Below are 15,329 nucleotides of genomic sequence, written 5' to 3'. Positions count from 1 at the left end.
ATTCTCTCTAGTCTCCACTCATAATTCTCAAGATAGTGTACAAATATTGCTATAAATATTCATCAGGAAGTTCCAAGAAAGGTTCTGTTGTGGAATGGTTGATATATTAACTCATGAAATAAATATTTACTGAACATGTATTATGTGCCAGTAATTAATTATACAGTGTTTTTATCTAGGAAGTATAAATACATTGTTTGTTTTTGGTAAAATAATATTTTCATGAACATATTTAGAAAGCTTTTACAGCATTTTTACCCATAATGTATTAATTTCCTCAATTATGACTTCATTGGTGGTAGGTTTTAAGAACATAATCTTCATAGAAAGTGAAAAAGATATATGATATTTATACCATATTCCCATTAATGATAATTCACGGCCCAAACCTATCCCTAGAAGGCAATTGCTCTAGAAAAATCGATGAGTTCCAAATAACCAAGTATTCCAGAATCAACTTAATTTAGTGTTTTTAATAGCCACACTTTAAAAATGCTATAAGCTTCACAGCTTAGAAACTATTTTAAATACTAGTCAAAGGCTATCCTCAATCTTCTGGAGCTCAATTTCTGGGTAGCAGTTAAGAACATGAAAGGAATTTGGGAAATAAAGGGAAAACTATGTCATTTCTCTCAAAAGAATAAAATACTCTCACAGTCAGTGGCAAAATGTACTATCCTGATTTTCAGGGATTTGAAAAAGATTCTTTTAGAAGTCTTTCCAAAATCATTCCACGACAAATGTCAACACTTTCTTAAGCGGCCCCAACGTCCAATCAACTGAAAATTCTATCTTCTTTCATTACTAATGCTTTCTCCTAAAGACCAACAAACTAACTATCACTTTGTTAAGATGCTGTTAGTCCTAGTGGGTCTCTCTCCTCTGGTCTCTGTACACCAAGAGCCTAGGCAAAGTTACAACAGACAGGTGTACACCTTAGCACAGGCAGGGTTATGTAGGTGACTTGCTCAGTCGCATGCAGGCTTCCTGTTCTGAGGCTTGTCACTTGAGCAGACCATTTCCTTCCTGGGTAACCATTATTCCTCTGAGATAGATATTGGGTCTTACTGGTTCTCTGAACAGGTATGACTGCCTTCCCATAAACCAATATCATGAATTCTAAGTTGGTTTCCTGTTTCATTCTTAGCTCTGAGTCACCCCAAAGCTTGGAAGATATCAGGAAAGACCTTCTTTACTGGCAGATCTATAGAGGTCAGCCCAGTTGTTGCTTTATATCTCCTTTTTTAAAATGAATGAATATGGATTTTTTTTTTTTTGGTTCTTATTTCTGTCTCCTCTTTACAGGACCACTTCCACAGGTTGGGAGCTTTCCCCATGGTAGCATGGTCAGGGCTGCCTCAAATCTGGAGGCTGGACTTAGCACTACATCAGAACTGTGCCACTTCACACTGACAGGCAGTGTTTAAGAAAAACATCTCAACCTGCCAGCCAACAAAAATGGGTGATAAGTCAGAAGATGGGGCAGGGTGTAGTAAAGTTAGCAGAAGTGCTAACTTAACAAATGCCCCCTCAAGCTGTAAGAGTCACATGGGGAGACAGTGGCAATGTGTAGGCTTTATCTGAAAAGCAGGAATTTCTTTCTACCCTGTATTCCCAGATGCCCACCTCGAGTAGGCTCTGCATTCCCTAAGCTCTCACCTCCATTTCTGGAAACATTCCTCTCAGAGTACAGTAGCCAAGGCTCCTTCTTCCTTCCCTCCAGGAACTCTACCTGCCCCTCTACTCCCAGTCAGATTCATAGTCATCCTCACTAGAGAAACTGTCATAATCTAAATGCCAGCATTATTCACCACTGTGAAGTTTCTGATGTCTGAAAAGGACTGAACTATGTCTGAAGAACTTTCCACACTCAATGCACTCATAAGGCTTCTCACCAGTGTGAATTCTGTAATGTTCACTAAGGTGTGCATACTTGCGGAAGGTTTTCTCACACTCACTACATTTATAGAGCTTCTCACCAGTGTGAGTTCTATGATGTTCAGTAAGAGATGAGCTATGAGCAAAGGCTTTCCCACATTCTTTACATTTATAGGGCTTCTCTCCAGTATGAATTCTCATATGCTGAGTGAGGCAGGTGTTCTGATTAAAGCCCTTTCCACATTCATTGCATTTATAGGGTTTTTCTCCAGTGTGACTTCTCTGATGCCGAATAAGGCAAATGCTCTGAATGAAGGCTTTACCACATTCACTGCATTTGTAGGGTCTCTCCCCTGTGTGTATTCTCTGATGTTTAGTGAGTGGGGTGCTCTGAGTAAATGCTTTGCCACATTCCTTACACTTATATGGTTTTTCTCCAGTATGAATTCGCTGGTGTTTAATAAGAGATGGGCTCTGACAAAATGCTTTGCCACATTCTTTACATTTATAGGGTTTCTCTCCAGTATGAATTCTCTGATGCTGAGAGAGGTTTGCCTTTGTTTGGAAAGTTTTCCCACATTCATCACATTTATGGGGTTTTTCCCCAGTGTGAATTCTCTGATGTTGTGTAAGATTTGAATGTTTTCGAAAAGAAGAGCCACATTCACTGCATACATAAGGCTTCTCACCAGTGTGAATTCTCTGATGATGAATAAGGTGTGTATTCTGATTGAATGTCTTCCCACATCTATTACATTTATAAGGTTTCTCTCCAGTGTGAATTCTCTGGTGTTCGGTGAGATGTGAGTGATTGCGGAAGGAATTCCCACATTCATTACATTTATAAGGTTTCTCTCCAGTGTGAACTCTTTGATGCTGAGTAAGAAATGATCGACATCGAAATGTTTTCCCACACTGCTCACATCCATATGGTTTCACTCCAGTGTGAATTCTTTGATGTTGAACAAGGAATGAACTACGACTAAAGGCTTTCCCACATTCCTCACATGCGTAGGGTCTCTCTCCAGTATGAGTTCTCTGATGTTGGGTAAGGGATGAGCCCTGAGTAAAGGTTTTTCCACATTCATTACATTTCCAAGATTTCTTCTGTGTGCAGAGAGTTGGACATTTACTGTGGTCTGAAAAATCATTGGTGTGTACATTACTTGTTTCCCACTGATGCAGACTCTCTTCTGTAGAAACCCTGAGACGTGTAACAAGGCTTGAGGTCAAAAGCAAGCTTTTCTCAAAATTGTAGTTTTGACTAATAATTTCAGGGGGTGCTTCTTTGTGGATGAAAGTTATTCCCCCAAAACCTCCTTCCTGGAAAAGACATGATTCAGCAATCTCCCTAGGAGAGTTTTCCTTCATGCCCTCACATGCATATTTTTCTTCAAATGTAGAATCTTGGTATTCATCCTCTTGGAATCTCTTTGCTACTATCCCTGATGAATCAGTTTTACAGACATCCTGCTCAGGAGCAGGCTTGTTCTTGTTTACCCAGCCTGAAAGAAAAGAGCAGAATGAATATCTCCTATACAGGGCAGAGTGAAGGCCCCTGATCTTTACTTTTGGCAGACCTCAGTAATGGCCTATGATGAAGGGCCAGTAACAACAAGTGTGGCAAGTAACTTAAGAGTTGCAACTGGTAGAAGAGATATGTATCAGGGAAATATGATTACCATTAATGAGGAACTCCCATAGAAGGGGTAGCTACAGACACCCAAGGAGCAAGAGAATGAGACAATGGAGATAAATGAAAAACAACAACCAACACATAGGCTAAGATTAGGGCAAGACAGGAAACATGAATGCTTTATATCCAGAGTGGAGACTGGGAGAATGTAAACAGGAAAATGCTAGAAATGAGAATAAAATTAGTACTGGGAAAAAGTTGGCCCCAGACATGTTCAGCCACCCCTGCCCCCAACATCCCTATAAGAGACAGTTATTTTATCTCCTGAGCCTCACCCAGCTTCTCTTCTATAATTTCCAAAGGCTTCCTGTTGGCTGGCTATTTCTTCCACTGCTTGTCCCTTGCTCACTCACCTGGACAAGTCTCTCTTCTAATCTCTCTCTCTTCAGTTCCTTGCATATTCAACATCCACAGACTGTCTCTCTTCACTTTGATTGGAAAACACTTCAGGCTTGAAAAACTGGGAGCCCTGCTCATGGGAAAAAAGGTGCAGGGAGAGAGGGAATATTACTGTCCCAGTAAACAGAACAAAGAACTGTTGCCTAGTGACACTATCTAATAACACACACAATAACTCTCAGGATAACAATGTGGAAGCACCCGCAAAAATCAGCATTGGCTTGTAGCCTCCTAGGTTCATACCCCATTTGTTAGCTGTCCAAAAAGTGGTAACATCAGACTAACATACTATCAAATATTTAAGTACTTAATAAATAAATCAGAATGTTATTCATTACCTTTTTATAATGATAAAGATTAAATGAATAGGTATATTCATATCAATTAGTACACTCTGTCCATCATACAATAATCTATATGAAAAGCCAGTCAATATAGTTAAAAGTTATATAGCAAAATGTCCTCATAGCAAGGCTTGTGTATTAAGTCTGATTTACCCACTTCTACCAAACGCCAAGAGGCTGAGATAGTGTCAGGGAATGCTATCTACTTGATACAAACTAGAGACACACTGATTGTCCTTTCTTCAAGATGTCATATCAATTAAACAGTTTTTCTTCAGGTCAGAGGACAGGCTGCAGTTAAAAAGAAACAAAAATAAATTTAATTGTGAAATAAGTTTTGACTTACAAAAAAGTTGCAAAAATACCAGTTTCTGTAAATGCTTCTTTTTAAAAATGTCAGTATCAAAACTGTTCATTCAAAAATATCTCTCCATTTAACCTTGAAGTGAGAAGCAGAACTGGCAGCATTATTCAAGGAAAAAGGGAAGATCCAGAGATGATTTTTACCAGAGTCAAGAAGTTGGAAGACATGAAAGAATAAAATAAGTCTGCTCAAGTACATAATAAGCTGGTCTTATGGACTTCTCAGTGAAGTCTATGCTTTTGCATTGAACTTTAAAGTTTTAAGAAGATACTTGGCTGGAAGCAGTGGCTTAGGCCTGTAATCCCAGCACTTTGGGAGGCCAAGGCAGGTGGATCACCTGAGGTTAGGAGTTTGAGACCAACCTAGCCAACATGGCGAAACCCTGTCTCCATAAGAATATAAAAATTAGCGGGGCATGATGGCAGGTGCCTGTAATCCCAGCTACTCAGGAGAATGAGGTGGGAGAATCACTTGAACCCAGGAGGCAGAGGCTACAGCGAGCTAAGATTACACGATTGCACTCCAGCTTGGGAGACAGATCGAGACTCCATCTCAAAAAAAAAAAGAAGATCCTATCTGAGTTTTCCTGATTCTCATTCACAGGAAGAACATAAAGGGACCTGTAAGCTACTATACAATCCTACAGAGACTCAGAGACTCATGCAAGCAGACTGGGATTTGGGTGACTAATCAGTGCTAGACACTGGAAAAAGAAGCCAGACACCCTATCTGGCTCCAACTTGTGTCATAGCTGGATAAAGACATTAAATGAATCATTTCAAATATGGGAGTTATAAAACTGCAAGTATGGGGTGCTACAGAATGTAGAGCAGAGGGGACCTGATATAGTCTGGGTCCCCTTTAGACATGTGAAAGGGAAAAGTAGGCCAGGTACGGTGGCTCACGCCTGGGATCCCAACACTTTGGGAGGCCGAGGCAGGCGGATCATGAGGTCAGGAGATCGAGACCGTCCTGGCTAACATGGTGAAACCCCGTCTCTACTAAAAACACAAAAACTTGGCTGGGCGTGGTAGCACATGACTGTAGTCCCAGCTGCATGGGAGGCTGAGGCAGGAGAATCACTTGAACCCGGGAGGCAGAGGTTGCAGTGAGGCAAGATCGCGCCACTGCACGCCAGCCTGGGCGACAGAGTGAGACTCCATCTCAAAAAAAAAAAAACAACAACAAAAAGGCCGGGTGCGGTGGCTCACGCCTGTAATCCCAGCACTTTGGGAGGCCGAGACGGGCGGATCACGAGGTCAGGAGATCAAGACCACCCTGGCTAACACCGTGAAACCCCATCTCTACCAAAAATACAAAAAATTAGCTGGGTGCGGAGGTGGGCACCTGTAGTCCCAGCTACACGGGAGGCTGAGGCAGGAGAATGGCGTGAACCCTGGAGGCGGAGTTTGCAGTGAGCCGAGATTGTGCCACTGCATTCCAGCCTGGGCGACAGAGCTAGACTCCGTCTCAAAAAAGAAAAAAGAAAGGAAAAACTGGAGAGACAAAATGAACATACAAAAGGAATCAAGTAAGGAATCATAGTAATGCCCAAAGTATTAAACACCAGAAATGAGACATAAAGCCTGAGGGCAAGCCAGTTCAAACAGAACCCTAAAAAACATTTTAAGGACTTTACCCTAAAGTGAAGAGAAAGCCGTAATAAGGATTTGAAAAAGTTTGATAAAATACATGACATGATTAGATCTGCTGTTTTATGGAAACACATTCCTCTGTCTACAGCAACAGATAATGTGTGTAGTAGGGGGGAGTGGGAGGGTAAGGTGAAGGCTTGAAGATCCCTTGTAAGGCTATTTCAGTAGTCCAGTATGGGGACTGGATTAAAAGAAAGAATCAACCAGAATGAATGAATATTGGTGGGAGGGGTGAGAGAGGGAGATGTCAAGGATAGTTAGCCAGTTTTGGGTGATGACAGTGACCTTTAGTGACAGTGGGTACACTGGTCTGGAAAGCAATAAGATACCTTTAGTTTCAAATATCTACATAGAAGGTAGAACAGGGCATACATAGTTGAAAGAGAGACAGGTGTGGCCTGAAGAGTTTTAGACATAAAAAAAGTAATTGAAATCACAGGAGTAACAGATAAAATCTTTAAAGAAATGTGGCTAGGAAAACTCCAACAGTGAGTCCAAACACTTAAAAGATCTCTAATCCCAACAAGGTGAGGTAGCTCACACTTGTAATCCTAGCACTTTAGGAGGCCAAAGTGGGAGGATCACTTTAGGCTAGAAGTTTGAGACCAGCCTAGGCAACAGAGAAAACTCCATCTCTACAAAAAACAAAAATTTGTTGGGTGTAGTGGTATGCACCTATAGTCACAGCTACTAAGGTGGAGGATCACTTGAGCCCAGGAGTTCGAGGCTGCAGTGAGCTATTAATATGATTGCATTGGCCAGGCACGGTGGCTCATGCCTGTAATCCCAGCACTTTGGGAGGCTGAGGCAGGTGGGTCACCTGAGGTCGGAAGTTTGAGACCAGCCTGACCAATATGGAGAAACCCTGTCTCTACTAAAAATACAAAATTAGCCAGGCATGGTGGCGCATGCCTATAATCCCGGCTACTCGGGAGGCTGAGGCAGGAGAATTGCTTGAACCTAGGAGGCAGAGGTTGCGGTGAGGATGGATCGTGTCATCGCACTCCAGCCTGGGCAACAAGAGTGAAACTCCATCTCAAAAAAAAAAAAAAAAAAAAAAAGATTGCATCACTTCACTCCAGCCTTGGCAACAAAACAACATCCTGTCTTAAAAATAAATTAATTAAATAAAATATCTCTAATCCTCTAAGAGATGTAAATAAAAATAATTTAATATATGATAAAAGCAGCATTTCTAATCACAAAAGGATAGATAATTAATAAATCAAGTTGGCACCATTGCTGACTACCTGGAAAAAAAAATGTGATTACTATATCGCGCCACACACCAAAATAAACCGAAACCAATTAAAGGGTTAAATATAAAAAATAAAACCACAAAATAAAATATGACCAAAAATTCGTTCTGGGGTTAGCACTTTCAAGCATGATGCAAAATGGATAGGACAAAAATTGATAAATCTGACCACATAAAAACAATACCCTGTATATCCAAAATACAAAGAAATGAAGACAAACAAGCTTTAAAAAAAGTATTTTTCAGTTATATATCAAGGGATAGATAGATCTAATAAAGATTTCTTACAAATGAGTAAGAAAAAAAGGTGAACTGAGAGAAAAATGGAAAATACAAAAAATACACCAAGAATTACAAAGGCCAATAAACATATCAAAACAATGTTCCATCTTTGTGGTAAACAAAGAAATGGAAACTGAAAGAATGAAGAATCAATTTTTACATCAAAGTGGAAAATCTATTTTTAATGCTACATTCAAGATTCACAAAGGTGCAGAGAAACAGTTTCTCACACACCAGTGCAAACGTAAGTTGGTACCATCTTTCTGGAGCGAATCTAGCAATATATATCAGGTGTGAAAGTTGTAGCTTAGTTATAGTTAGGATGCTGTGGTCAACATTTTGTGGATACAGGAATTCAGAACAGAATGCTCATTTTGTATATACACCATCTGTAGTGTACCTCAGAGTCATCAGTATGCCATAAAAAATGACTATATTCTGCCAGACACAGTGGCTCACACCTGTAATCCCAGCACTCTGGGAGGCCAAGGCAGGTGGATCACCTGAGGTCAGGAGTTCGAGATCAGCCTGCCCAACATGGCGAAACCACGTCCCTACTAAAAAATACAAAAAATTAGCCAGGCGCACTGGCAGGCGCCTGTAATCTCAGCTACTCAGGAGGCTGAGGCAGGAGAATTGCTTGAACCCAGGGGGCAGAGGCTATAGTGAGCCAAGATCACGCCCCTGCACTCTAGCTCGGGCGACAAGAGCAAAACTCCATCTCAAAAAAAAAAAAAAAAAAAAAAGACTATATTCTTTGACCTAGTAATTCTACTAGAACTTTCTCAGAAAGTAACTTTCCAGAGAGAAGAGAAACAGAATTCTTCTGTTACTTGTAAAAATATCCCCTGAAATGTACACAGAAATAAAGTTTGTCTATTGGTGGACACTGAGGATTGGCAAATTATGATACTTCTACTTGGTGAAAATTATTTAGACATAAAGACAATTAAAAATGAAAATATATGATTATTGGGAAAAAATACTTATGCCATATGTTAAATACCCTATATAGTAAAATTTCAAGTATTAATATAATGTAAAATATATGTTTGTTAAAATATACATGTGACGTGCTTGTGTCCAGCTACTCAGGAGGCTGAGGTAGAAGGATCACTTGAACCTGGGAGGTAGAGGTTGCAATGAGCTGTGATAGCACCATTACACTCCAACCTGGGTGACAGAGTGAGACCCCGCTCAAAAATTAAAACTTAAAAATACATCTGAATAAGATCAAGAAGGAAAAATAATCATCACTGTGGTAAAATAATGAATTGTGAATAATTTTCCCAAATGCCCTCTATTATCTATATTTTGCTCTACTTTTGCTTAAAAAAAAAACCAAAACTAACAAATCTATAAGAATATATATCAAATTATTTATTGTGATCATTTCTGAAGAATAAAATTATGGTAAACTTTTGCCTTAAAGCCTATGTTTTTGTAATGTTTGAAAATTTTCCCATAGGAATAACTAACTTCTGTGATCAAAGAAAAAGTGAAAAAGCATAATCAGAGATGGCACAGAGATTTATGTACAAAGATCACACTATTACTACAATTGTTAAACAGGCAAATAAACATTGACAGACTACCAAAGATAGATTATGAAAGTATCAAAAATCACAATTTCAAAGAATATTCATGAGAAAATATAATGTTAAAACAGGAAGATACAAAACACTAAAACAAAAACAAGAAATATGCACACATATACTGGGACTAAGCACTCAATACACAGAAACTATTGTTAATAAACAGATAAAACACACACATTTTAAAAAGACATAAAGACAGCCTACACACTTATCTCTAGATCGGTTAATGGGTTACTTTAGTCCTTTATACTCTTCTATATATTTTACTTCTCCTTCAATAAACATATATTACTTTTATAGTTAGAAAAAGTTACTTTTTAAAAACCCAGAAACAAAAACAAAAGGCTATGGTATTGGCCTCCCATTCACAAGATGATAGTAGATTGGATTGGGAGTCAGGAAAGTTTGCTCTGCCAGTAGCCTATGTGAGTGGGCCTACATGACAGGCCATTTATCTGAAAAGGGTAACAACTTAGACAATATTTATGGGTCATTCCAGCTCTCATAATCCGTGAATCCTTGATGAGTTAATTCACATAAAGCATTCAAAAAGATATCTACTCGATGGCAGCACTCAACAGGGGTTAGATGCTATTATGGTTGATACTAAAACCTACAGAGAAAGAAAGACATCTTGGTGATGACCGCATCCTTCCAATCATGGATCATCTGAGCTGTCAGCAGTTTGTCAATGTCAAGGGTCAGCAAACACTTTCTGTAACAGGCCAGAAAGCAAATTTTTTTAGGTTTAATGGGTTAAATGGGATATATAGTCTCTGCCTCAACCATTCAACTTTGCCTTTGTAGTTTGAAAACAGAAATAGACAATATGTAAATTTGCCTGTGTTTTAATAAAACAGTTTTACCAAAAAAAAAAGTGGCAGACCAAATTTGGTCCATATTTGCTGACTCCTAGGTCTATAAGTTGCCCAGAAAGTAATGTACGGGTGCTTCTACAAATGCCTATTGTGGAATAATCTGGCTGTTACTGATTTTAAGATGTTAAAAAGATCCCTCTGCAGATCTGGGGAAAGATGAGTATTATGGTGAAAGATAAAAGGAAACAGGCTCTTAATAGCCCTATCCTGCTAACCTAATAGAGAGCTGGCTTCCTCCCTCTACCTTGTAAGGTTTTGCCCAGATGCCACCTCCTTACCCCTCAATAATTAGCTAAAGGAATCTAGGCGAGCTAGATGAAGTTTTTCAAGAATTTTAAACAATCCCTCCAATGAGACCACATTGAAATGTACTCCTCTCTGAAGCCCTTCTTGGTCTGCATGTCGGCACCATACAGTGCACTCAACCAAGCTGCGGCAGTACACTTTATCTCTTATGCAGCCTTGGGTCACTTAGTAATGTGATCTGGGACAAGTTTTCTATTGTCTTTGTAAGTTTTCTATTCTCTTTGTACCTCAGTTCCCTCACTTAAAAACTATACATAGGCCTGGCGCAGTGTTTCACGCCTGTGATCCCAGCACTTTGGGAGGCCAAGGCAGGCGATTCACCTGAGGTCAGGAGTTCGCGACCAGCCTGATCAACATGGTGAAACCCCGTTTCTACTAAAAATACAAAATTAGCTAGGTGTGGTGGCACATGCCTGTAATCCCAGCTACTCGAGAGGCTGAGGCAGGAGAATCGCTTGAACCCGGGAAGCAGAGGTTGTGGTGAGCCGAGATCGCGCTGTTGCACTCCAGCCTGAGTAACAAGAATGAAACTCCGTCTCAAAAAAACAAAAAACAAAACAAAACAAAAAAACAAAAACCCTACACATAATACGCTGTTGTGAAGATTAAATCAATTAGCACAAATGCTTCAAATAGTGCCTGGTATACAGTAAGTGCTAAATAAATGTAGTTTAAAATATTACCACCAAAATCTGCTTATGCACTTATCGTCCTACACAAGACTGGAAGCATGTTTACATTTGGCAGTCTCCGGCGTCACTCTTTTGTAGCCTCACTCCTGAATTCGGTGTAATGTTTGGCATGTAATGGATAGTAACCCTTCATTGGGAGGCATTAAGGTTTGCATACATGCTATCACATACAACTGTCAACTGGGCTTTGTGAAGAAGCAAGGAACAGACTTCTACACAGTACTTTAGAGATTTCTGTACCCTCCAGAATTGTAACTCAGGTCTCAAGACTCCAAACGAGCGCACTTTACACTATGTGCCGTCTCCTATAAAAACAGGCTCTAAACAAGTTTCGGAGCTACAGGATAGGCCGGGGAAAGAAACTGGTATCTGAACTGAGAATTCTGATCCCCAGGATCTCGTTTCCTGACATGGGTCCTAGGTCTTCATCATCCATCCATCCTTCACTCACTCATTCGTTCACTCACTCTGCCATTTTTCTAGGCATCTCCTCTGTGCTGGGCACTGTGCTGGGCCTTGGGGTCTGCAGTGCTGAGGCTGCAGGTTGGGCGAGCCGAGCCGCCAGGAGTGTCCCAGGTTCGGGCGGCACGCGTAGGCAGCAACTTAGGGAGGATCGAGGCCGGGGCTGACTTCCCAAATAACCCTCCAGCCCGCCGCCCCAGCCGTGGCTCACCGGTGTCCCCTCTTTTCCCTTCCCTGGGTCCCAACCCGCTCACTGTGAGATCCAGGGACTCCCCGCGGAGCGGCGCGGGCGCTCCCGGAGGTTCACGGGAGCCAGGACATCAGCCTTAACTTCTGAAACCGGAAGAGTGGTGGCGCAGCCGGTAGTGCGTCAGCAGCGGGCTCGCGCGGCCATTCTCTGATTCTCTAGGAAGCGGGAGGAACAGCTCTATGGGACCCTAGAAGAAGGCGTTCCCTCCAAGCCCAGCCTGTAACTCCAGCCTTGTTTCCCGTCAAGCCCAGTCGCTTTACTGATATCCCATTAACAACTATCTTGGCCTGAAACACAGTGGCTACCTCAACCCTCAGGAAAATTGTATAGGGAGACGTTGGGATGGAAAGGATGCTGGGTAGGAGCCGGAATGGGCCATCTCAACAAGAAACTAGTATATTCTATCTGCTTAAAATAAGTCTCTATTAAGAACCTTGAGTGATGCCCTGTTATGTTAGAATAAAGGACAAACTCCCAATCTAGGCCCACACAAACTGACCTCAATATCAACGTCTCTTGGTTGCCTATCATATACATTCTGTTCTAACGTTACTGAATTCCCATTGGCCCCCTGAAATCCCTTGCCTGTTCCTGACTCTAGATCTTTTCCCCAGGATTTTCCCTTTGGAATAATCTCCCTTCCTTCTAACTGCTCTCCCTAACCGCAGCTATCCAATTTATCCTGGTTCTTCAAATCCCAATGCCAATTCTCAATTGACCACCTAGACGGTTGCCCTTATGGGTCTTTACAGTCACATATCACTATTAATTATTCTAGCTCTAGCTAACCTTCTATTCAGTGCCCTGCTAAATGCATACACTTGTACTTCTTTCATAGGTATCGTTAGGAAGATACACACAAGTAGCATCCCACCCAAGGACAACTGTGAAAGACCCAATCAGTTCATCTTTATACAACTCTACTCAGCTATATGGAGCTATTACTTATCATTATATCTCAGTGTTTAGCACAATGATTGGTAGAGAAGGTATTCAATAAATAAATACTTGTTGAAATCATTAATCAGATACAGGTGAAATTTAGATTATTTGCATTTTTGATAAACTGAAAAATGAGGATGCCATAGATTAAATCCAGAAAGCAAGCTCTCTGCACATCTGAAAGGAAGTACCACCTAGCTGGCATATTCCCATTTCTTCAGCTCACTCTATCCAGTTGTTATCTCCCTTGGTAGAATGTAAGCTGTTTGAAGGCAGGGGCCTTTTGTGTTTTGTTCATACTGTATCTCTAGCACCTAGAGCACTGGCTGACATACTAGGCGTTCAATCAATATTTAATGAATGACTTAGTCACCATCAACTTCCAACAAGTTACAGGAAATAGTTATTCCATATAGATGTATATTGCTTGTTTGAGAGCTAAAACTGCTGGAAAATTATCTTTCTTCCCCCACATTACCTAAAATATGTACTCCAGAGATGAATATTGCTTCCCTGTGAGAAATAGAAACTCCTTCTAAATCATATTTACCTTACCCGCCAAAAGAGATTATATGAAGGTATTTTCCGGGGCAGGGGTAGTTTTGGGGGGAGAGGGGAGGGGAAACAGGTGAAGAAGGGGAGGCGGCAGGGAAGGTGATAGGGGCCTGGTGGGGGAATCTGGTGGAGCTGGGATCCCCAGGCTCGGTCCAGAGGAAGCAAGGCTGCGATCGCTGAGCAATCCGAGGGCACAGGATGCACCAGAGGATGGGCGGACTCGCCCTTTCCTGCTGGGCCACAGGTGTCCTGGATGAGGCCGCCCCACGCGCCCCCAACGATTTTATAATCAATGGATAAAGTGGGAAAAATGTGGAGTAACTTCAAATACAGGTGTCAGAATCTCTTCCTTCATGAGGGAGGAAGCCGTAGTGAAAATGTTGACATGAACTCCGACAGATGTCTGTCTGTCAAAGATGTCAAAGAGAAAAACATCAGCATAGGAGACTCAACTCTTCAGCAACAAAGCAGTCCCTCGAGAGAAAATGTTGCCTTACAACTGGGATTAAGCCCTTCAAAGAATTCTTCGCCGGGCATGGTGGCTCATGCCTGTAATCCCAGCACTTTGGGAGGCCAAGGCGGGCGGATCACGAGGTCAGGAGATTGAGACCATCCTGGCTAACACGGTGAAATCCCGTCTCTACTAAAAATACAAAAAAAAAAAAAAAAAAAAAAAAAAAAAAAAAAAAAATTAGCCAGGCGTAGCGGCGGGCGCCTGTAGTCCCAGCTACTCGGGAGGCTGAGGCAGGAGAATGGTGTGAACCCGGGAGGCGGAGCTTGCAGTGAGCTGAGACTGCGCCACTGCACTCCAGCCTGGGTGACAGAACGAGACTCCATCTCAAAAAAATTGTGTCATTATGAACACAAAGTTAGAGTTCGCTGGTTAGAATGAGAACCAGTCAAGGCAAAGTAAACGCTCCTGTACCCAAAGGGTGTTAACTAGGTCCGCTTTCATGTGCATCAGACAGTACACCTACAGCAAACACACGTAGCAGTGTTAGGTTTTATCATACAGTATGTAAGCTTAGTGTTAGTATCTGTCAGATGCGACCTGCTGTTATTTATTCAAATAAATATGGTGCCTATTGGAACAACAGAGGATAGAGCTACAGGTGTTCAGTAAGACTACAAAAACACTTTGATGATTTCTCTAACAGTTTGGTTTTTAATGGCTGTAGTATTTGAGTGAGGCAACTCTGGGGCATTTGTTATGAAGAATTCTACTTCTTACTGAAGAACAAATTATTAATATTGGATGAGTATTTCAATAGTGTGACTAATGTTTGAAATTATTTTTTCTAAGAGATTTTCTATAATCTTCCAAAAGTAGTGATATTTGTAGTCACTATAAATCAAGTTTTGGAAGTCAAAAAAATAATAATAAAAGACTGCCTTCATTTTAGGAAAAAAAGCAGTTTTCTGGCCACAAGGGCATAGTGCAGTTCATTTAGGTGTTGATGTAGTTTATAATCAGATGCCTTTTCTCTTCTGCAAAAGATACTGTTAAGTAAACCAGATTTTCTAAATAGTCATTCTTAAAATTTCAGACTTACAAAGCTCGTAGTAGAATTTTATTGGAAGACCCCAGGTTTTTTTCTTTTTTTAATGAGTGCTTTAACTTAAAACAGGCATTTGAAACATCTGCTGCAATGTAGTCTTGCATGTGATTTTTTAAAGTTGATGTGCAGTCTAATTGTTTCATAATTTTTTGATCTTTTCCTATATCCAGAATGATTTTGTGAACCACGAAGTACATGAGACTAAAAAATG

General features: G+C 40.9%; 1 protein-coding gene across 4 annotated transcripts; it reads right to left on the bottom strand.

Annotated features, from left to right (window-relative positions):
* Positions 1-453: 453 nt before the first annotated feature.
* On the bottom strand, positions 454-12,164 carry ZNF502 (zinc finger protein 502). Of its 4 annotated transcripts, XM_028844025.2 has the most exons (4): positions 12,024-12,164; positions 10,092-10,189; positions 3,928-4,043; positions 454-3,383 (listed from the first exon to the last, which is right to left on the bottom strand). In XM_028844025.2, exons 3-4 carry the CDS (start codon positions 3,980-3,982, stop codon positions 1,804-1,806), a joined length of 1,635 nt encoding a protein of 544 aa, XP_028699858.1. In that variant the 5' UTR covers positions 3,983-4,043; positions 10,092-10,189; positions 12,024-12,164; the 3' UTR covers positions 454-1,803. The 4 variants fall into 4 exon arrangements, with proteins under 4 accessions (XP_028699858.1, XP_028699856.1, XP_014986659.1 ...); XM_028844023.2 differs by lacking the exon at positions 10,092-10,189 and having other exon boundaries at positions 11,818-12,164; XM_015131173.3 differs by lacking the exon at positions 10,092-10,189.
* Positions 12,165-15,329: the final 3,165 nt, after the last annotated feature.

This window comes from Macaca mulatta, chromosome 2 (assembly GCF_049350105.2).
Source record: "Macaca mulatta isolate MMU2019108-1 chromosome 2, T2T-MMU8v2.0, whole genome shotgun sequence".
Classification (NCBI taxonomy): Eukaryota; Metazoa; Chordata; class Mammalia; order Primates; family Cercopithecidae; genus Macaca; species Macaca mulatta.
Note: the sequence above shows the minus strand (reverse complement) of the source record. Positions and strands in the feature narration are given on the sequence as shown.

Coding starts and splice junctions, on each gene's coding strand:
- ZNF502 (XM_028844023.2), bottom strand. CDS start 11,837: ATGCCTAGAAAAATGGCAGA. Junction 4,044..11,817: donor ATGCCTAGAAAAATGGCAGA/GTGAGTGAACGA, acceptor TCCCATGAGCAG/GGCTCCCAGTTTTTCAAGCC. Junction 3,384..3,927: donor TAGAAGAGAGACTTGTCCAG/GTGAGTGAGCAA, acceptor CTTTTCTTTCAG/GCTGGGTAAACAAGAACAAG.